The sequence below is a fragment of the Periplaneta americana genome, chromosome 6 (assembly GCF_040183065.1).
Source record: "Periplaneta americana isolate PAMFEO1 chromosome 6, P.americana_PAMFEO1_priV1, whole genome shotgun sequence".
Lineage (NCBI taxonomy): Eukaryota > Metazoa > Arthropoda > Insecta > Blattodea > Blattidae > Periplaneta > Periplaneta americana.
This window is the reverse complement of record NC_091122.1, coordinates 18,209,727-18,234,964: the sequence shown is the minus strand read 5'-3', so window position 1 is coordinate 18,234,964 and position 25,238 is coordinate 18,209,727. Positions and strand designations below refer to the sequence as shown.

Below are 25,238 nucleotides of genomic sequence, written 5' to 3'. Positions count from 1 at the left end.
GTTACAACCCATGAAGGGCCAAGACCGACCAGTCTGCTGCTGACCTCACGTCCACATGCCGAAGCAGAGGTGGACGATCATCCAACCAGAATGGAGATATCGTGTGGTTAGCACGATGATTCCCCCAGCCGTTATAGCTGATTTGCGAAACCGAATTTTCACTATCTATTGTAGCTCCCCAAGTGCATCACGATGCTGGGTGGGCACCGGTCCCAAACACTGGCCGAAATTTCATGAGAAAATTTCTTCCCCCATGATGACTCGAACCAGCGCGCATTCCGTAACACGAGTCCTAGGCGGGATGCCTTAGACCACGACGCCGCGGTGCGGGACTCAGTAAGACTATACTAATAAAAAAATTCAGTTTGTAGCTGATTTAAAATTAATTATTTTTTTTCGCACGCTTGCTTAGCGTTGAAAGATCTTATAGGAATGGCTGTCTCGAAAGAAGTTTACGTTGACTCTTATTTTCCCTTCCTCTTCCTACTTCTTCCCCTCATCGTCATTATTCTCGTAATGATCACCACTACTATTGTCGTTATAGTCGTTTTCTTTATTGTCATTTTCCAATGACATAATCTTAACCTCTAAAATCATCATCATCATCATCATCATCACCATCATCATCATCATCATCATCATCATCATCAAGAAAGCTTTTTGTTCATCTGTAAACGTGGAAGTCTTTGTGTTACTTATAACTGCGTTGTCCTCAGATTAGTATTTATTAAACGCGTCCGATATTAAATGTGGCTTCGTTACGTACTGTACAGAGGAACTGAACCGTATCCTAGCAACGTGTGACCTGCAGACACTCGTATTAGTTCTGGATCGTAAATCATGGCGCTGGGTTCGAGAAATGATCCCTCAGCTCAGTGTATACACAAAAACTGGACGGACCCGGGGTAATAAAAACCGCCTAGACATGTCCCTATTGTTGCGGCATCGTAAAAATGGTGAGCGGCGGGCGATATTTGGACCTGAGGTCGTCGCCCCGAAGAAAGTGCAACCCCACGGGGTGTGGGAGTGCGCCGAGCTCCGGCCGCCACTTTCTCCAGAGAAAGCGAGGATTCCGACGAAAACGAGTCCGAAATGAGATGACAAACAAAGCATTACGAATTACCGTAAGACAAGGCTATCCACAACCCGAGTTCCGAAATTGGACATCCTATAGCAATAACATACGGTATCTCCATGGTAATAGTAAACAAATGACACGAGAATAATTATTTCCTTAGTAGCATTCTTTGTACTATCGAATTTCCGAAATTTGATGTATTATAAGAAACATGCCTTCATTGTAACTTTAAGTGACAACAGAATAAGAGACAATAATAAGATAATACAAGTTTTCTATATCGAATTTCCAGAATTCTCAAATGAAAACAGCAACATATTTTCGTGGTAAGGAAAAACAAATGATAGAAGACAGCAACTGTTTATAAAGAGGAGACTTGCCACTTCTGCTTTGATGCCTTAAAATAACAACATAGCCTACCTCATCGGTAACGTAAACAAATGACACGAGATTGTAGTTTTTAAGAGTATGATTTTCAATATCTGCTTTATCATCTTATAAATTATAATAACCTCACCGGTAACGTAAACAAATGACACGAGATTGTAGTTTTTTAAGAGTATGATTTTCAATATCTGCTTTGTCATCTTATAAATTATAATAACCTCATTCTTAACATAAAACAAATGGCATGTTTAGGCTCTTGTTATGACTATTCAAAATCTGAAGTTTTATAACAATAACATTAGTAATTAACATTAATCAAATTATACGACAATGCAAATTTCAATAAGAATATTTGCTCAGAACTATCAAGTTTGAATTCCAAACCTTTTGATATTTCACAGCACCAATCCTAACTGCAGAAAAGAAGCAGCACATAGGCTACATACGTGCGTACATACATACATACATACATACATACATACATACATACATACATACATACATACATACATACATACATACATACATACATACACGGGCGCGGCTGTCTACAGTAGATCGTGAACTTCTTTGTAGTGGATTCCCGGTCGGAGCGGCAAGCGAGAGGCAGCGACCCCAAAGTGGGTCGCGACCTGCGGGTTAAAAACCTAATGCTTTACCCCAGTTATAGGCCGCTCAATGCAGTGAGGGACTCAACGCTTTTAGCCCGACGGACCGGTTTTTGGGCCGGCGTCATGCCAGGTGCCAATGCTGTTATCTTATTGGAACCTGTGTCAGAACTCTCATCTACATTCATTTCAATTAAGGTATCGTTAAGCATATATAATTTTTATAAACCTATTATCAGAACCATGCAGATACTAATAAAACAATATTAGGCTAATATTTTCACTAACCTGAACTCGCTGAGACAGAGGTCTGAAATGTTCAAGGTTCCTTTACTCGTTGGACGTCAGCAATGTGGCATCTCAGCAGACAAGTAAGGACATTGACGTGTAATATTGTGATAACCAGAAGATAAGTAAGCATTGTTCATGCTTCAATATTGTTTCCTTCAGTTAACATTCCAAATAATATATAAAATAATAACATTTAATTAAAGCTGATGTTACATAACCGAACTCTGTTTTGTGAAGCAATACGCTTCCTGCTGTAACTCGGTTTAGTGTGGGCGTTTTACCAAAATAGAGAAATAGGCCATAAGCCTGTAATTCAAGAAGGAAGAATGTGACGCATGCCCCCTCTTTTTATTAAAGTCTCTATTGTAGATCGCCAGATTTTCACTAACTCGTTTATTAACCAGGCAGCATATGAACAACTTCTTTCTTTCTTTGGCTATTTTCATTCCGCGTTGCTCAGTTTTCGCTGTTTTCTGCACACTTTTTGCATGGCTAGATCTAGTGGTGCCTGGATTCATGCCTTTCGGCTTACACTCACCTAATGTGCGCCCTATATGTGATTATTGTTACTGTCTGACAGGTGACCTGGATGGCATTTGTGAATGCGATGCTAACAGGCGGTCATCCTGCTTCAGTCAGGTCCTATCCTCAAACTAGTATCAGATCCTAAACCTCAGGATCCAGAGCCGCAAAACCGTAAGGGTACACCAAAGTGAAATTTTAAATTATTGGAACTACAGTTTTCACTTTTTGCACACATTACTTGGCATATAAATAGGCCAATATAGGCTACACACAGACTCTCAGCTCTATTAGTAAATATTTTGTAAATTTTTAATCGTGTTTCATTAAATATATTAATTTAATATTTTGAAGTCCACACCTGTGGAATAACAGTCAGCGCGTCTGGCTGCGAAACCAGGTGGCCCGGGTTCGAATCCCGGTCGGGGCAAGTTACCTGGTTGAGGTTTTTTCCGGGGTTTTCCCTCAACCCAATACCAGCAAATGCTGGGTAACTTTCGGTGCTGGACCCCGGACTCATTTCACCAGCATTATCACCTTCATATCATTCAGACGGTAAATAAGCTAGATGTTGATACAGCATCGTAAAATAACCCAATAAAAAATAAAAATAAAATATTTCCATTCTATCAAATAAAAATTGTTTTTAAACTGAAATTTTACTATTATGTTCAACATGCTGTCGTTAATAATATTTGGGATGGAGATTTCAAGCGATCTCATTAGTTACGTCTGAAAAAAAAAAGTTTAAAATCACTGTAGACTACCTCTATGATATAGGGGTCAGCATGCTGGTCTCTTACGCAGAGGGCCCGGGTTCGATTCCCGGTCGGGTTGAATTTCCTGGTTTAGGTTTTTCAGGGTTTTCCCTCAACCGTAAGACAAATGCCAAGAAATTCGGGCCACAACATCCCTGAATTTCGCTGGCCTCATTCATCACCGAAATCATATTCATAACAAATCAGTAATGTATTTATTTCTATGTATTATATCCATTTTATCTCATATCTACGTATTTGTATATAATATAACTATGATTTTTATTATGTCATAATTATGTAAGTATTTGTACAGGGCTATAATATGTATGATTTAATTATAGCCCTATATACCTTCGGGTAAAATAGGGTTCTATAAACTTGGAAATTTAATAATAACAAATCAGTAATACATATCCAGTCGCCATCTAGTTCACAACAATAGAACCAGTCTCAACAATAGTACACAGGCCTTCGAATTCACCAAAAAGATTAACTCGCGATATGACCAAAGATGTTAAAGCAAGTATAAATAACAGTGAGGGGAAAAAAAAACATTACTGTAGCTCAAATTCGAAAAAAAAAATTGTCACCACTGTACAAATATATTTTTTTTAAATCCTCTTGAGACACTCTACCGAGATATCAATGATACATACAGTATAGGTTGAGGGAAGTGTGGAAAAAAATCCATGCAGTTAGCTCAAAATTTGTGGAAAAGGACAGGCAAAAACTAAAAACGAGACAAATGCAGTTAAAACAATAATGTGCACGCGATTAAAGCGTGCATACACCTTTAAAAATTACTGCCACAACGAGTGTTTTAAGGAAAGCAAGTCTCTGAAACTTTGCGAGGAACATCTGTAGAAAGTAGAAACAAAAAATAAAACAAACAAAAAAATGTTTATTTCCCCCCCCCCCCTGAAAAATGCCATTTGACGTCAGTGTGCCTTTGAATCATATATCACCATCGGAGACCCGTACCAACCCTAAGCCTTCATTTCAGCCTATTTGTAACTTTTTGGGACACACTACCGAGATATCAATGATACATACAGTATAGGTTGAGGGAGGTGTGGAAAAAAATCCATGCAGTTAGCTCAAAATTTGTGGAAAAAGACAGGCAAAAACTAAAAACGAGAAAAATGCAGTTAAAACAGCAATGTGCACGCGATTAAAGCGCGCACTCACCTTTAAAATTTACTGCCACAAGTGTTTTAAGGAAAGCAAGCCTCTGAAATTTTGCGAAGAACATCTGTACGCATCGATATATTTTTTAAGTAGAAACAAAAAACAAAACGAACAAAAATTTTTTCCGTGAAAAATGCCATTTTACGTCAGTGTGCCTTTGAATCATTTATCACTATCGGGGACCCGTACCAACCCTAAGCCTTCATTTCAGCCTGTTTGTAACTATTAAGCTACAGACGAATGGATAGTGTTGGTGAATGAGACGGAAACATCGAGAAAAACTCTCTGCTTTGTTCACCACAAATTCCATCACGATCAGGATCGAATCCGGGCCGCCTGGATGGAAGACCAGCGCAGACGCGGCTGTAATAAAATGATTAGTAGCAAGAGAGGTTGAGTGACACACGTGCACCGCAGGGTTGACGGCCTGGACGAGGAACCAGCGTGCTCGCCTATCTACTGTGCAAACCGCACTCGGTTTCGATCTTTTCCGGACCTCCCCGCAGCCTCTGCCCGCCACATCCCGACGCAGAGCTTCGTTTGTTTCGTAAAAGCAGTTGACAGTTTGTGGACATTCTCTACATCGTATTAAGTCTGCTTGAAAATGACGTTATACCAGCCCATATCGCACACGAATAAAAGAAGTGACAAGGTATCGAATCCCTATAATTGGGTGAAAGCTTTATGCTGTTCGTGATTGTTATTGTGAACATGATTGGGATTGTAATAATGTTTGGGATTTGGAATCAAAGTTTGATATTTCTTTTCTTTTCTGTCTTCGTACTCCCCGCATTTAAATTTAATAAGGTGGAGCCTTCTCGTTAACTACTTCATAATCTCTTCCTCATTCCATAGACCTAGTCTCGAGACAACAATGCAATAGTCGAAACGATTCACACATCGATATGACGGCAATTAATTGTTAGAAATTGTAATGAATAATATGGCATTACTGACAATATTGAATTCAAATTCAAATTTATTTACAATTTACATTTGAAATGAATACATATGAATAGATACCCGAAATGAGCATATGCTCGTGCTCGGGTACAATCCAATAGTCTACATTAATTTTACAGAGATCAAAATAATAATGCTGATGATAGAAATAATAGTAACAATAATAATAATAATAATAATAATAATAATAATAATAATAATAATAATAATAATAATAATAATAATAATTATTATTATTATAATAATAACAATAATAGAATAATCGTGACGGAGATGATGCAAAGATAGTAATACAAAATAATTCATTAATAATATTAGGGATAAAACAAAAATATTTACAATAATAAAATAAATACTAAGACGGATAAAATAAAATATAAAACCACTAGCGAGAGTTAACACAACTTAAATAAGCATATAATAACTGGAAAAAAAAAAATGATGAGCTCGAAAATCAACAAAAAAGTTCGTTGTATCGCAGACGACAGCAACCGCCGTATTGACATTGTGTTATGCATTAATGGTTGTAGGGGTAGTAGGGGATTCATTTCAAAATTAATACCATAGTTAAATACCTTAGGATTACACTATGTTAAATTAATTATTTATGTCTTTTGACTCCCCACATTTATTAGTTACACCAGTTTGTGTAGCAATAATAATTTTTGATTAACTTAAAAGTTACATTTACTATTTCGTCACGCTTTTATATGTTAAAGTTTCACGTGAATCTTTTCCAAACCCATCTGATACCGAAATAAGAAAAATACAGCATCTGTTTTAACAAGAGGAATGCCAGGAGAACAATAGGACGACAAGGATAACAAGAGGACTACAAGAATAATAAGGCAACAAAGGAGAATAAAGGGAATACGGAGAGAACAAGGGAAATACAAGACGAGAAAAGGCAATCCAAAGAGGAAAAGGGAAGACAAGGAGAACCAGGGAAAGACAAGAACAAAAGGACTACAAGGAGAATAAAATGAAGAAGAGAATAAGATGAATAGAGAAGAAGAGCAATACAGTAGAATCTTTATTATCCGTGGTAATGAAGGGGGTGGACTGAACGGTTAATTCAAAAATCGGATAATCCGTACCATAAAATATTTTCGTAAATTAAGTGATTCGTAATTTCCTCCGTGGTCTTGTGTTTTATATGCTTGGTAGTGAATCGGAAGTTCACTAATTTAAGTTCGGTTGTCAACGACGTGTTTTTAAGGAGCAAAGAAACTTCATGTAATGACTGTCAGCGGAAAGGTAGGAATAGAAGAGGTCTCATGTCGTAGATTTACTTACTCTATATACTTTATCCTTGATTTTTATTAAATTGCGCACAGCTGTAATACCAGTTTCGTATTCTGATGCGAGATGAGCCACAGTGTCTGTTTCCCCAAACCACTCAATTATTTGCACTTTCTTCGACACATATTTTCTTTTCACACTTATGGAATACATTTGATATAGAAGTTGCACAGTACGGCAACTCTAACAGTAGACCAAACTGTATAAGTGTAAAGACTTGTAACAACACTGCCTAGAAAAAATACGTTACTAATACAGAGTGTTTCAAAAATACGGGGCATAATTTCAGGTATGTATTTCCCACATGTAGACAATCAAAATAGTTCATTACAACATGTGTCCGGAAATGCTTCATTTCCGAGTTATGGCCTTCACAACACTGAAATTCACCGGAACGTTTTTCTTTCCGCAGGTCGTTGTCATTACAGAAGATGTTCAAAATGTCCACCTCCTGCTTGAATACAGACCTCACATCGATGTCTCATTGACCTGCGAACACGATCCCAAACTCCAGGAGTATTGCATATGTCCTCAGAACATGCCACAATTCGATTCCGAAGGGATTCCAAATCAGGCACCGGAGACGAATAAACCAATGATTTTAAATGGCCCCACAAGTAGAAATCGAGAGGGTTCAGATCAGGTGAGCGTGGAGGCCAATCAATTGGGCCACCTCTACCTATCCATCGATCAGGAAACCTTCGATCCAAGTACTGAATGTAACCTTCGCCTCGGAATGAACTGTCAGAGTGTCCTCTTAATGTCTCCTTTGAACGGCAAAGAAATACATACCTGAAATTATGCCCCGTATTTTTGAAACACCCTGTATAACGTACAGCAGTACTTCATATGTTTCTGTAGCAGAAAAAAAGAACTAGAGAAAGACAGTCGGATAATCCGCCAATCGGTTAATAGAGTGACGGATAACCGGGGTTCTACTGTACAAAAAGAGCAAAGGGAATAAAAAGATGGCAAGGGAGTACAAAGAGAACAAGGTGAATATATAGAAATTAATGATAATAGGCCTACAGGTAGAAGGAGGGATATAAGGAGCAAAAAGGAACGACAAAGAGAACAAAGGAAATGAAAAGTGTACAAGAGGACATCAAGGAAAAGACAAGGAGAACAAGGACAATACAAGGAAATTACAGGAATACAAAGAAAACAAAGAGAATATAAAGAGCAAAATGGAACGAGAAAGAGAACAAGCGGAATACAAAGAAAACAAAGGGAACACAAAGAGAGCAATGGGACGGCAAAGAGAACAAGGGGAATACAAGGGCGAGAGGAGGTTGCATTTTTATGTGACAGTCAATTTCCAAGTTACCCCTCCATATTTAGCGAGGAGAAAGACGCACTTTCTTCCCAAAGTGAAACATTAAATAAATAGTGGATAACAAAATCTATCTCCTGTTTTCGAACCAGCAGCGGATAATAATTGTACTGAAGTCATTCATTTAACAGAATCACTGTTGACAATGTAATTAGCTTCTCTTCGCCAAACGTTTTGTGTCGATACTGACTTAATTGTCTGTTTTTTAGTTTAGTCTGTGGAATACAACAATTTGCGAAGTAAATGATCTGTAGAACAAAAGATTGGAATTTTTATACTGAAAATCACAGTACTTTTTCTAAAGTGAAAGTTAAAAAGGGAAAGAAATAGTGTTCATAGTAACTCCACGATATAGCGCTTCGATGTCACATGACTAAGTGAAAGAGGACAATATTTTCGAGAAATAGTGTGAATTGCACAGTCCGTGTACCGATCTCGTTGCCTTGCGCCTGCGCCTTGCATATAATCACGCTGATTGTTAATTGGGCTATCGGAGGGCGTCGACCTTTCCCGATCACAAACCAATTTACCGACGAGCCTCAGCTACGTCACAGTCTCGGACCTGCCGGCTTCCATCGAGACATTGACAGATGCAGATGAAACATGGGACACACGTCTGAGGTACTTCGCCAGATCTAGGCTGTTTATTAATGTAACACAAATACATCTTTCTTCCTTTGTTTGTTTTATCTCCTTTTCTATCGACTTTCAGTATTCATTGCCACCGATGAGACAACACAGTACACCACATGACAAGTGACGAACACCCGGCCCCGCGCATGGAAGATAAATCTGAATCTTTTCCATTTTCCACTCTGGAAATCGAACCACGAACCTCTTACTAGGGAAGCGCGTGCATTATCCAAAGAGGCAAGGCGGCGGACACTTAACGCACACATACACGGTCGGTTATACCAGCGTTCGGCACATTCCTTAGTTTATATACAGCGAGTTTAAAAATGTCACCGTCTGCAAAAATTATGACTAGGGGACCGATGTTGACGACCTAAAAATAGCTGAAAATTACCAATAAAATGCTTTACATTTACATAAAAAATGCCTTAAAAGTTAAAATAGATTAACTTATAGGTTAGTAAATTAAAAGCAGGGGGCTATATGGATAGATAAAATAGGCTGCACTAAAGAGCGGATAGGCCTAGCTCCTAAAATAAATCAGAATAGTTCTCTTGATTCTGTTTTTCTTGTAGGCCCATCAGAAAGTTAATTCTCAATTAGTACAAATACAAATTCATGGACGACCACGGTATTATACCGCAATACAAAATAAGGTGTGATATTTCAATTAAAGTAAAACCACAGTCTAATATATACAGTCACGAAGCTTGTGTTGCGAGGGTGCTAGGAACAATAGACCATGCCGGTACTATTTTACATTGTCTGTAATGAGGCGATAGTAGCGATCCTAGTGGTTAGCAACTATCTATGGATGCATATTTACTACGTATTGAGTTTCGTGACTGCATATACTAGACTGTGGTAAAACCATGGTGAGTAGAAAACTGAAAGTGAGATCACTTGCCGCGCGCTCTATAGCTTAGGTATTATCGTTAATGTCTCTGCAGGAAATACAGAAATTACGGCATGACGATCGCTATGATTAATAATACGATATAAAACACAATTTAAGACGTTACTGATATGAAAGCAAATGATCTTGCAATAATTATAGTGTGTCCAAAACTACTTCCGTCTTGATCAATGGTGCTTTTAGCATGTTACTATGGCAACAATTCAAATCAACCAATCACGAGAGACGCGTAACCATGATAACGGAACAGTGTTGCCGTGTCTATTTTTTCAAGTTGCACGTGCATACAATGCCCGAGATGACTTTAAATTGGCTGGTTAGCGCGTGCGTTGTGTGAATTAAAAATATTGTGTAGTTTTATTATTGTTTTAGTGTATCGATAATTATAGTTTTAAAATTATATTACACGTATTATCTTCCTCGTCATTGGTGGAGTGTGTCACTACAGTCTATGCAAAACTAGGAAGATACTGACAGTTCAGCGGCTTCAAAGCGTCACCATGGTAACCGCTGAAACTAGCCAATCAGAGACCATGACAACAGGCCGACGTTGCCGACTGTTTCGCAGCAAGCACGTGGTTGCCAGTTGCTTTGTTAGGAAGTGTTGAATCTTCGTTACCGTGTTACAGCAAGTATTGGCGTTCTGTCGTGGCTATAGTTTTCGTAGATATTTTGTTGTTGATGAAGGTAGAATTAGTTTGAGTTTAGTTTAAATTTTAATTTAGTTGTGAGTGTATTTGTAGCGCGATTTATAGTGTCCGTGTGTTTCACTTATACAATGTGATGAAAAATACCAAAAACAAAACATATGAAATATACCATTACAAACGCACATGAAGGCACCGATAAAATTATTGGAGAATATAAATATAACATCCATCCATCCCTCAGACGTAAGTAGACCTTGGTTCACTGATATTAACTCATTATAGACCTACCTCCAAATTTTGAAGTGGACGGAAATTGAACGGCAGATTTTGCCTGGGGTAGGTTTCTTTCACGTAATGCAATTCTATAACACAGGATACCAAACTTTTCTTCCCCTCTAAGGAAGTCATTAAGTTTCGGCTGGGTTTGAACCCACGAATCTCGGGTTCACCGGCTATCATGGTAACCACTAGTCCACGAAGATAACTGGCCGCTAGTGGAGAGTGTGTTGTATATCCTTGGTGTACAAGACAGTAAAATCTTGTGCCTCCTTGTTTCATAAACATGAGGATGTTATTTAATTAACCCTGTCATGACATTCTGCGGCCAACGTCCTAATACATTTTTCTTTTATATTTAATCTGAACTGACATTTACGGCTGAACCTCTGTGCTCTTTTGTTTCCTTGATGACGCATGAGGATGGCTCCGTAGCTAGGATACATGTTGTAAATAAATGAAAACGCATATCGACTGCAACTCTCGAGTATATGGGATGCATCTGGATTAGCACTCCTCAGTCTGTGAACCAGTCTACGTGTATCTTACTGAGCCGAAATGTGAAATTATTATTTCATTCATTCATTCAGTGTTCTGCCCAAGGGCAGGTCTTTCACTGCAAACCCAGCTTTCTCCAATCTTTCCTATTTTCTGCTTTCTTCTTTGTCTCCGCATACGATCCATATGTCTTAATGTCGTCTACTATTTAAATTGACCTCCGTTAGCCCCTTTCGTAAATGAAGGAAAGAACACGCATCTTAAAGCAACATTTGCTCACCCCTGATGTGTAATGAAATCCTACTCTCTGCACTGAAGTAGTGCTTTTAGCCAAGGAGCAAACTGTCGCTGGTCAGCAGTCGCTTTTCGCACGTCATCTGTCACCTGGCTGCGTGCGGGTCGTCATAGCAATCGATCTCGCTCATCAGCAGCCACAGGTGGCACGCAGAGCGCAGGTTCTCGGCGAGTGCGCGCTTGCTTCAGTCCGTGAAATATTGTTCAGCATTCCAGACGTCTTGTACCGACGGTTTGCATAGTGATTCAGAATTATCTGCGATATTTTGAAACAGTTTATAGTTAAGAGAAAACCAAACCAGAGTTTTTTTTATTGTATGTATATTTTGAAACTAATTACTCTAAAATCTTGAAGTGGCGAAATAATAATTGAAGTATAAAAAAAATCAGTTTTTGATTTATTTCTTCGTTTCTAAATTTTTATATCTCAAAACATTTTACTGATGATGATGATGATGATGATGATGATGATGATGATGATGATGATGATAATAATAATAATAATAATAATAATAATAATAATAATAATAATAATATTTATTTGGAAAGGTATTCTTTCAGCGTTACCAATAACAGGACTGCTTCATTGGACAAAGCATAACACATAGAGAGAAAACAAAATTGAAATTAGAGAAGAGAACAGAGAAGATCACAAACGGAAAACATAGTAATAACGTATTATGTCCGAAGTGTTTGATTCTCCTTGTGTAAAGCTTTCTGAAGAGACATTATTATTATTATTATTATTATTATTATTATTATTATTATTATTATTATTAGAGTGTTTTGCTTAGAGAAAGTAACATTGTCCGAATCTATTGCAGAGGATAAATACACAGCCTAGGTCTAGAGTAAATCTCCGTTACACCACCGACAAATTATAGTCTACTTACTTACTTATGGCTTTTAAGGAACCCGCAGGTTCATTGCCGCCCTCACATAAGCCCGCCATCGGTCCCTATCCTGTGCAATGCAACTCTGTCATCACATCTCACCTCCCTCAAATCCATTTTAATATTATCCTCCCGTCTACGTCTCGACCTCCCCAAAAGTCCTTTTCCTTCCGGCCTCCCAACTAACGCTCTATATGCATTTCTGTATTCGTCCACACATGCTACATGCCCTGCCCATCTCAAATGTCTGAATTTAATATTCATTATTATGTCTGGTGAAGAATACAATGCGTGCAGTTCTGCGTTGTGTAACTTTCTCCATTCTCCTGTAACTTCATCCCTCTTAGCCGCAAATATTTTCCTTATAACACCCTTAATCTCTGTTTCTCTCTCAAAGTGAGAGTTCACGTTTCACAACCATACAGAACAACCGGTAATATCTGTTTTATAAATTCTAACTTATTATGGTCTATTATTATATAACATAATAGTAACAGTATAATAATAATAATAATAATAATAATAATAATAATAATAATAATAATAATAATAATAATAATAGGCCTAATAATAATATAAATAATAATAATCATTGTTAATAATAGGATTATTACTATTATAATTTATAAAGTATTAATTTGTCGGCGATGTATCGAAGATCTATTGTAGGTTGTGTGGTTTTTCTTCGGCAACAGTTTTGGATAGAGTTATTTTCTCTGCGTAAAACACTCTAATAATAATAATAATAATAATAATAATAATAATAATAATAATAATAATAATAATATCTTAAGTATAATTTAACGGTAGTGTACTGATGATGTATTTTTAGGTTATGTAATTGTTTCCTCGGAAGGAGAGCCGGACAGTGCTGTATTATTATTATTATTATTATTATTATTATTATTATTATTATTATTATTATTATTATTATTTGGCCTAACATCTCAAATAAAGCTATTTCAATTAAGTTTCTTCAACTTAATCACTGATCGAATAGCGGACTTGCAGTTTTGATATATCCAGAAATTATAGCAACGTTCATTTCCTAATTGCATGTTGCATCTTGCAACAGCCGTGCAATAGCTCAGGTCACTGAGCAGACAACTAGAAATTAATCGTTGCACAATACTCACTTCCTACTTTACGTTCCTGATTCGTTTCTGAAGTCTGAAATCTATAGGACTGATCTGATCCTCCTGAGAGTAGTTGTCATGGAAACGGTATAGATCTTGCGATACGAAAAGATAGATGGTTTCCGTAAGGTGACTAAATTTGTCATAAATTAGTCACGCTCTGTGGTCGAGGGATTTCTCCCTCCTCGGCTGTCGTACCTGGCACAAGATCTTCTTGTAGAGGGGAGGCGAAATGTTCTTCTAAAGTTTAGAGAAGGAATATGGACAGAAGGGATAATTCCGTTCCGTGCTACACCAAACCATGTTGTGCGCCTTGAATTTCAAGGATTCCAACGCAAACAACTTAGGGAAAAATTATGTCAACAGTACGTACAACACACTAAAAATAGCAAGAAAAAGTATTGTAAAGAACTGACCTTGATTGCAGACTGAATCCAACTCTGCACCATTTAAGGCCGATTGTATAAACCAATTAATCTTAGATCAGAGGTTAAATTGATCCTTGTTCTAGCTGAACTTGGAATTTTGTGTTGTATAAAGTCTAATCTGAGATTAATTTGTCTTAAACTGAAGTCAACTTTGACTGAAGAAATTTCTCCGATTAAGTGAGATGATCCAAGTTCAGTTATTTCTTTTTTTTTTTTTTTGTTTGAAATATACGAGTGACAGATTATGCAAATAAAATATCCACTATTATTATTAATCTTAATAGATATGGAAGGTATATATATATATATATATATATATATATATATATATATATATATATATTCAATTTCTTGCCTTAATACACAAACATTCTTATATTATATAAGGCTCTATCGTGTTCAGCAGTATCAAATAACATAACCTATAATTATATTATGTTTATAACAACCATTAATTATTAATGGATATGGTAGGTACATTCATAAATTTTCAATTAACTGTATTACTAAACGAAAATTGTGGTTTTATAAAGCTTTATTATGTTCAGCAGTATCAAACACCATAACAATAATAAGAATTTGGAGAACAGTCAACCTTCTTATTGTCCGCCACTATTTACAGTGCACAAAACAAACCAGTGTCTCCAACGGAGTGTACGGAAAGTCGCCAAAAAGTAATTGGAAAGTCGCTAGATTTCTCATTATCAACAAAGAAAGATTTAATTTTGTTGCTATGGGGTGCTAAAAAGGTCGCTAAATCCCTATTTAAGCCATATAACAGTTAAAAGAAATTGTCGTTGAAAAAGAGTTAAAGTCGCTAAATTGACAACGCTAAACAAACCTGTGCAACATGGCCGCGCATCACAAACTTCACCTGTTTATGCGATGTTGTCAAATCCTTTTCACGTGAACTTAAATTGCATTTGAACCAAGGTAATTTGATCGCAGAAAAGTTTTATACAATAGAAGAAGGGTGCTATTCATAGACATTTCGCTAGCCCGGGCTACGAGCGTGCTAAACAGGATTCATATCATATCATATCGCTGACACTGGTTTATGAATACGAAAAACGTTAGTTCGCTGATCATCCACCGAAAGCCCGCACTAAGAATGTCTATGAATGCGGCCCGAAGTGTCTGAACTCGGTTCACTTTCCGATCTTCGATCAAAGTTGATCTTTAGTCAGGAAATTTTATACAATTGTGCCTAAAAATAGCAATAAAGAGTGTTGTAAAGGACTGACCTTAGTTGCAAAGTGAATCCAACTCTGCACCATTTAGTGTCGTTTATAGTCATGTTTATGGTGTTTTGAAGCCATTGATACCTGCAAAAATACACCCTGTACAATTCGAAGACATTCCTTTCTCTCAGTTATGACAATTTCATTTAGGGTAAAATATTCTTTTATTGGAGGGTTTGGTAGCAATTTGTTGCAGTATGTCAGGGTCCCCTTTTGTGTAAAAGGGTGCTTCATCTATTGCTCCGGTTGTAAAAATGAACAGAAGTCTATCCTTGGCCATGTCCTTCTACTTTACAGAATGGTGTGTTATAAAAAGAATTATTGCTAGTCGTCCACCTTTCCTACATATCATAGCTACGGTCTTCTCGTTCAGTTGCAGCTTATTTCTTATCGCCCAATCCATCAGCTTCTCGCTGTTTGTAGATATTCTAGAGATGTCGATCCTAGAGCCATGTCGTCACTCTTGGCATATGAACTAGCAAGGGGACCATCCTTTATAGAAGAACTATGGCTCCAGTACCTATCAGCAGCCACACATGGATAGAAGAACCTACTTTAAGGGGTTAGTTACAGCTTACAGCAGTAAAATTTTGGAAATATTCCACATTTTTTCCTCCATTACTGTATCTTGTACAATAATGAAAATTAGTATGTGTAAAACACTGTCCTTCTGCTATATGAAAAAAATATTTTTACGATTTATAAAAAAATTATTTAATTTTTTTTTTTTTTTTCAAAATTCCGTTCACTGTGCAGTGATGTAGCATTTCCCACATAACTCAAAACCTATCCCACATTCTGTGATGAAATTTTTTGTGTGTATTTATGCATGTCATATCTATAATATGATGCAAGATCACTTCTATACCTTTGATAGATTGTCTGATAAAAATAAATTTAGGCTATTTAAAAAAATGGTCAAATATAAGTACTTTCCTCTAACACAAAAAAAAAAAAAATATTATTTATTAAGGAATGTAGTTGAAAGAGCATGATATTATAAACATGATTTTCAGCAATAAAATAAAAGAAAGAGAACATGAAAAATGAAAACGTTTGAGTTATGAAGGAAATGCTTTATCACTGCACAGTGAACTGCCACCATTTTGAATTTTGAAAAAAAAAAATATATATATATAAATATTTTTTTTAATCGAAAAATATTTTTTTCATATAGCAGAAGGACAGTGTAATACACATACCAATTTTCGTTATTGTACAAGATACAGTAATGGAGGAAATAATGTTGAATATTTCTAAAAATTTTACTGCTGTAAACTGCACCTACTCCCTTAACAACTACGTAAAAAGAAGAACCAAATCTGGCTCGACTTCTATTCCACAGATGCCATGGCAACCTCCGAGTGGACCGAATCCATTTATGAACTGCGACATATTACGACAAGATATGCGTGCGGTACACGGATTGCACTGCAAGATATAAATGAAGAAGCAATAACATACACCGAGCTTCGATTGTTTTTGTGAACTGCGCAGTGAGTTCTGTGAACTATATCACGTTATGTACCGCAAACAAAGAACTGTTTCATTGACAGAATTCTGTACTGACTAATGAACTATTTCTCAGTACACGTTGTGCGAACTCCATTCTTAGCTTATTATTATAAAAAGAATTATTGCTAAGAGTTACAGACGTTTACAGAAGTCGTTATGGTGCAGATTCACTATTAACCGAATAGCTGGGGTGACGGCTTTTTACACAATAGGACTGGATGAAGCGTCGATGAGTCCAGATGAATTTGCGGTAGACAGACAAAAGAATGATACACATTAGGCTGGTAGGCCTATTACGCTATCAAAGACATATGTCAGAGATCTTTTATAAAATATGAGACAGTGTAATGAGTTTTCTTTTATAAAGGTTTCTTTGATAAAAGTTCTTTTGTAAAATGTGTGTGCATCTATATATAAACGATCTAACTATAGCGTGAAACCAATATGGCGGAACGTAAATACTGTTCGATTGTTACTACGACCAAAATGCTGACATCAGAATATGAGGCAAATGAAATGTTATATGTTATATGTATAGGCCTAACACAAGACACATGGATGCAAAAACAGAAATAAAAGACACGAAGCGTACATAAAGTCCACCGCTGTGGAGTAACGTTAGCGCGTCTGACCGTGTAACGAGCGGGTCCGGGTTCAAATCCTGGTTGAGGATTTTTCGGAGGTTTTCCCTCAACCAATCGAAGCAAAATTGCTGGGCAACATTCGGCGTTGAACTTCGGACTCATTTCGCCATCATAATTACACTTTCCCTCTTTCATCATTCTCTCCGTTTTTTTTTTCCAAGATATTTAAGTGTGCTTAAATGCGACAGGATCATGTCAGTAGATTTACTGGCATGTAAAAGAACTCCTGCGGGACAAAATTCCGGCACACCGGCGATATAACCTTGGAAGTTGCTAGCGTCGTTAAATAAACCATAATTTAATTTTAATTTTAACTACAGGCAGGATGCGTACACCCTATCCAATAATTAGACAATGGAGCGAAAAATCTCGACATTCATTGAAAAGAGAATGGAGAGAAAAACGGATCGCATGAAGTAGGTCTACCACAAAGCACGACGTTCAGCTTAAAATTCTGTCTCCATGGTATCACAAGCGACGTAACTTTACAGATAAACTTTTCATGAGAAGTTATTGCAATTTTTCTGTCCTATTAGATGGAGTATAGATGTTTTACTTCAGAAATTATTTAGGTCTATTTGTTGTTTTGTATTATAGATCCTGGGTAGGGCTTGACCCCCAGAGCATTTAAAAAGTCATATGGTGGACATTTTTTACTAGGAAAAGTAATGAATATTTAAGGATATGTCATAGATGTACTAAATCTTTACCGAAAACTGTGATTATCATAATTTGAACTGGTAATGGAAATTACGGGAAAACGGCTGAACGGAGTTTAATAAATGACCCCTCATTTTGAAGCTTGGAACTCAAAGTTTTCCAGAAAAATAGTAGTTTTCAGTGAAATGTCAATTTTTCAACATAATTTTCCTATTTTCCAAAATCCATCTGCCGTCAGTTTTGAGAACTAGCTAAACTAGCTAATTGCATTTCAGAATAAAACAAAACACACACTACAGTGAACAATATTACACGAAGGCCATGATCTGCAAGAATGCTGACATATTTAGAGCTCAAATTGAATTGGTTATTAAAAACTTAACTTACTAAAAATAATTTACAGGTTTGATTCTGGTGTGTAATTTTCTAGGTACAGCTGTGTATTGGATATTATAAAACTACAAAACTTGAGGTGATTTGATGACATGATTATCATTAGAAATGAAATATTATTGTAGTTAATGCCATGTTGTGACTCTTTTTCATTAATTATACATATTAATGCTATATTGATGATATGAAAGTGAAACGTTTTGGGGTTATATAAGTAGATGTAGAGAATAACTTAAATTAGATTTTGATTTCTATATTTTACTGAGTGGCGGCTGTATAGTATATATAGGCTAGTATACGTTACTGAAAGCTATAAAACTTACGTAAGATAATAATATTATTAAAAATCAAATATTTTTATACTTATTAATCAAGTGGGGTTGAGTCATTTTCATATATTTAATGGCGGTGTGGTGTAGATATTTATGTGCGTGGTTCTCTTCAGTATTGGCTCGAGAGAGAGTATCTTTCATTATTATGGAAGCAAATAACTTTCAAAATGTCTGGTATTCTTCATTGAATATAAATCTGAAAAATGTTTATTTGAACGTCTAATGAACTTAGTTTGCAGCATTTGCTGCACAAGCCACTAGTTTAACTTATAATGACAATGTTTCATTTAATTACACATCCTTTTTTCCCCATTGTATTCCATTAAACTACATAATATTATCTACGAATTTCTTTTCTTCTACGAAGCAGCAAGTTATAATGGACTATATCAAAACACTGTTATAACGGATGTCTACGCTCTGTAGTAAAAGAGGAATTGGCTGTTTCACGTAACAATAAAATTGACTATCGTTTGCGTCTCGTCGTTGTTTTTTTTATACTATTATTACACTTAATACGGGACGAATGGCTGGTTATTCACTACAAATATGCAGTGATGATCATGTCAAAGATCACAAAATTACAGCTTCACTTCCCGTATCTTTGCGCCCCTAGCGTCTATTACATGAAATCTTTCGAACTGTGTTTCAGATGGACTTGGTTTTACCAGCTGGGGAAATCATGAAGAAAACTTTGAAGGAAATGTTTTCACTTAGATGTTTTATAATTTTCTCCATGATTATGAGGATTTTTCTATTACAAATGACATTTAGAACCATAAATTACTGAAAAAAAGTGTCATTATAGGCATACTTCTTCCTCTCCATTTATTTTAGATAGAGCGATTTGTTGTGGCCCCTTATCCTTATTCTTGTAGCTGTCTCTTCCTTGTTTTGAAATGCTGTTACTCTGAACCGTTTTAGACTCTTTAATGGTAGTAGGCAAGTTTTCTTGTGCGAGTAATATATTTGCAGGAGTAGTGTATGTCACTGAGAAAAGGATAGTCACGAAGATGACATATACTTTCTTATGCGTTTTACAAAGAGATATAAAACTTAATTTCAGTGTTATTTTGCATAAAAAAATATAAAAAGAAAGCAAATATTATGTGACATTAAAAAAACATAACTTTTCGACTCTCGTCGTGTACAATAGGCTTACATTATACTACAAATTAAAAATTATGGTTTATTTAACGACGCTCGCAACTGTGGAGGTTATATCAACGTCGCCGGGGTGCCGGAATTTTTCCCGCAGAAGTACTTTTACTTGCCAGCAAATCTACTGACATGAGCCTGTCGCATTTAAGCACACTTAAATGCTATCGACCTGGGCCAGGATCGAACCCTCAACCTTGAACACAGAAGGCCAGCGCTATACCGACTACGCTACTCAGGCCAACTATATTCCTGTATATTTCTACAAAAACTAAAGGTATATTTCATCAAGGGAATCTTAAGGTTCTTTGTACATTTTAAACAATACTGACAATTTTTTTTATCGGCACTTACGTGTTTGGTAGAGAAATTTGTGTAACGGTCCTGTGTGTGAATAATATAAAGAAAACATTCAGGCTATTCAAAAATGAAAGCAGTTGGAATCCGGTTTATATAATCTATCAGATTCAAAATTCTGTATTGAAATAGGGTTTGGATATTAAATTTAACATTTTGCACATAAATATCAATTTTTGAGCACTTTAAATTAAAATTTCGGAAAAAATAAAAATTTATCTTCTTGTTGTCTAGTCAACTGTCCGAAGACAGGTTTGAATCTCATAAGTGACATCAATAAGGCATCATTCATGAGACAACTAAGCCAGAAGTTAATGGGATAGGGTGGCCATTTCTTTTCCCCCTCCATTGCATACATCGCTGACTAGTACACTAATCAGATTTTAGGTATTGGTATACAAATAATATTGTTGTTCCTTTGACACATATCGTCAACTTGAAAAATACTAATTTGGAATAAATTCCTGCTAAAAAAAATAAAAATAATGCGTATAGGACTACAGAAAATTTCGCGTTATTTCGCGAATTTAAACCTGGTCTACCTTCACCTGGAAGGAACATAAAATGTTTGCTTTTATCAGCTGAACAACCCGTATTTCGCGAATACGTGGTTTATGAAGACTAGGTTTATCTACCGATAACTATACGCCATTTCATACAAGTTGAGAGGATTTGAAAGCATTTCTTTCCCCTTCTACTTTCTCTGAGTTCGTCAGCGACAGCGTAAAGTGAAATAAATGCTTTCACATCCTCTCAACTTGTATGAAATGTCGTTTACACTGCCGCTGACGAACTCAGAGAAAGTAGAAGGGGAAAGAAATGCTTTTAAATCCTCTCAACTTATATGAAATGAAATATAGACTCGGATGTTTAGACACTTAAAAACTAACTTTTAGACACCTAAAATAGGATTGAATTTATCAAAATAGGCACTAAAACATAGATTTAGACACCTTAAAATATAATTTTAAGCTGCAAAGAATACTATTTTATGCAGCTAAAATGTAATTTCTTTCCACACACACTGCAGTAGCTATAAAAATGCAATTAATTAGTGCGTATTAAGCATTACCGTATACAGTGACAAAAGCAGTAAAAATATATTGCTGTTAGAAACTTTATTTTTGTTAAGTCTTAAATTATGAATACCGGTATTTCGAGAATGATGAGCGAGACTCGAAGCGCACGATAATTACGAGACGAGATTCGAAAGACAAATGCAACGAACACAGCGAGCGAGAGCGGCAGTTAGTTTTGTTCATCTCTAATATGCGTACACGCCAATCATCGAAAAATATTTCAAACAGCCAAAATGGCGGACTTGTCAAAATCACCTATGATTTCAATACTCTTACCCATTGAAGCATTTAATATCTCGTGAACCATTTAATATACGCTAACGAACAAATACTTTTTAGAAAGCTCTCATCATGTTTAACAACATGCAGATTTGTTAAAGTATAAAAAACCTGATAAAAATTCGTAAAATTTTATCTTACAGCTTCACTATGCCGAGACAATCTGCCACACAAAATCAGGAAAACTACCGAAAACGGAAGGAGGAAGAGAGCTCACAGGGGCCGAATAAAAAGATCGCCAACATTCAACTTGGCGTGACATTTTACATACAGTTTGCGATTCAGTTGTAACTTGATTCCCGGCGATTTCCTTATTTTTATATTTTCGATTGAGTACCCAAATTTCGTTGCTGTATTTAAGACTCCATTTGAATTGATGTTACGTAAAAGTAGTTACGTCCTTTTGGACATCTTTTTCCCCTAAACGTCTCTTTATTACTCCATTATTTGAGTATTTGTTAATTTTGATGTAATAATTTTTGTGTTTAGAAATAAAGTGACCAAAGTAGATAAATTCGGGTAATCGAATAACACCATCGATATCGTTTTGGATTAAATCGACACTGTTTTTATATTCTATTCTCAAAATTATTATAGCATGTCTTACATTTTTATGAATAAGAGGACTGTTAGTTTCTGAATATCGTCATTGCGCCTCCGAAATCCGATGTGTGTTTGTTAAAGAATTTTGCAGGAGAAAAGAAAAGTACTGTTACTTAATTTCCTTGATTTTCAAAGCAATTTCTGGTATAATTTCAGTCATTACAAGAAAAATGAAAGTAGCTTTTAAAGTCAAGGAAACTAAAAGTAATAATGTTTTTTCTTTCTTCTGCAAAAATCTTAAAAAAAAACACATAGCGGGTTTTGAAGACGCAGCGACATCAAAAAAATTCTGTTCTCAAAATTGTTAGACTATAGCTAATAATAATAGTGATGATCATGATGATGATAATAATAATAATAATAATAATAATAATAATAATAATAATAATACTTTATTGCTAGAACAGATATATATTGTTTTTTATATAATAATCACCCTAGCACGCCCAGAAAGAGTATTATATTTTTATGGATAAATGGACTGTTAGTTATTGAACATGAAGAAAATCCGACCAGAATTTTAGGAGAATTCATTGTATACAAGAACACAGAAAGATGACATGCTTGAAACCACTTTTTGGATGAAATGAAAAATTAAAAATCAATTTCGAAATTTTGACGTAATAAACGCCTTCCGCATCCATCGTGAAGTGAAGGTGATTTTTGTGATACTGTACAGTCTGCCTCCGTACGATTTCTCCTAAACGAATCAATTCATCCTGTATTGATAGCCATTTACTTAGTTAATATCCCCGTTAACGAATTTTTCAAGGTGTAACACTTGCGTACGCAAGTTTTTCTTTTTGTGTTTGTGTGAAGTTTGGGTCATTTTTGTGCCTAATCGTAAAACTGCGGGAAAACTTTCGTATCCGTGACTGTTAACATTTTTTCTGAGTTCGATTAATTTCGCTACTAGAGTTCCCTTGTCTTGTTTTATTAGTCACATGGTTTATAAAGAAGAATGTAATTGGTTAAAAACAATAATGTAATAATAAAATTCTCTTTCCATGATGACTACTTCAATGCATATTTTTTTCGAACATACCACACCAAACAACAGTAATTAAGTCTACTGAAATATGACTCAAGTTGAAGTGAATTATTGAAGCAATAACGAAATATTAGGTTGCGATAATAAACTGACACTGGCACATCCTATATATATCAAACCAATAGCTATGATATACGAGGTCAAATTATAATTATCATTATTATTCATCACAAAGCAATTACCCAATGAGACAAAAAATATCAAGAATATCAGATTGAAGTAATCCTACATTTTTGAGAGTCATTTACCCGTCTTGAAGTTGACTGAACTTTCATTCTTTCTTCTTTTATTCCTCTTTCTTTTATGTAACCTATTGGGGGGGGGGGGGAGAGGATTAACCCTAAAACGTTCCTCCGTCGGTAGCCTACGCCATGGGTAACACTATGCACACAGTGTAATGGTTACTGTAACTGCTTCGAAATATGTATGAGAAAACGTACCGTAATTTGTTACATGAGAGTCAACTTACCTGGTAATATTGTTGGTGGTGGTAACTCGAAGGGCTTTCATGCGATGTTCCTTCATCTTAGAGCGAAGGAAGGCTCTTCTGGTGCAAAGGGCAGTAGTGAATGATTGAAGACGCAGGAAACCGAGTAATAGCTACAATTACTTCCAGAATAACGCGTAGTCTGCATGAAACAATTATATAGTGTATTTTAAAATATCTTCACACGACACGAATCTTCCTCCTCGCTGGCATCGCTGTGATGGAGGATCTTCAGAGGTCAGATACGACGTCCATCGCCCCTGCATGCATTGGGTGAACCGTTGGTTTCAGAGGGCAATAGCCCATACAACAACCTCTGACGATTCAGTTACTCCTGTTTTATAAAAGGGAATTGGACGGTAGCTGTAGGACAAGGCACTCTCAACTTCTGTTGGCAGTATTGATGATGATAAAATATGTTATCATAAATCACTTCCGTGCCATTTTTCTTTTTTTTTTTTTTATCACTTGCACTTCTTGGTAACCCCACCACCTCGTATAGGTTCGAACGTTGTTTGCAATTTTTTTTAAGACAGGTGGCTTAGTTTTAAATTCTCACAAAATAGATTTGAAGTTACAAAATCTCGCTAATTGTTTGATATTACAACTTCTGAATAGCTAAATAATTTAAACGCGTGCACTGAAATGAAATGCATAATTTTGTCATAATTTACATTTTTGTAAGGTTGTCAAAATGTGTTAATGAACAAAGAACGCACTAAAAAATGCCTTTCACTCTCACAAACGCGGGGAAATTTTGTCGTTTCTACGCGATGAATTATACCAAGTTACTCATTTAAACGCTTCTGCAAGTGTCGTAACAATACATAGTCCTCACAAGTCGATCGTCAACTGACAAAAGAAGGTCGCACACTCACAGCACTTCAACACGGCGCTCGCTGTCACTGCATTGTTGCGAACACGCGAAAAGTCGACGAACGCGATACGCTTGCCGTGACCTGCTCCGACGGCTCCTCGCCCGGTACTGAACTGAACTGCCTGCGCTCCTCCGTGGGCTTCCCCCCCCCCCCCCTACACGATCGCTGGGGATGCTCGCGCCTCGGTGACAGAGATGAAAATAGTTCCGATTTTTCGTTTGGCTTCACATGAGGTAGTCATCAATTTATTTTTTATTCCATGACGCCATAAGGTACGAAACCTTCTGCATCGCAGGCGCTGTCCTGTTTTACGCCCCGACTGCGGCATTTTTCACGTCTGAATATCTGTCGAGTTGTTTTGCACCGCTCGATATTTTTCTTCTCCTCACTGACCGCTTCTTTCT

General features: G+C 36.3%; 1 protein-coding gene across 1 annotated transcript in view; it reads right to left on the bottom strand.

Moving 5' to 3' along the window:
- The window catches only part of LOC138701077 (uncharacterized), a 296,991-nt gene extending 272,059 nt beyond the window's left edge, over positions 1-24,932 (bottom strand). The window contains exon 1 of the mRNA XM_069827635.1: positions 23,939-24,932. Coding sequence (XP_069683736.1) covers positions 23,939-23,994 — 56 coding nt within the window. The 5' untranslated portion in view covers positions 23,995-24,932. The remainder of the gene's footprint in view (positions 1-23,938) is intronic.
- Between the last annotated feature and the right edge of the window lie 306 nt (positions 24,933-25,238).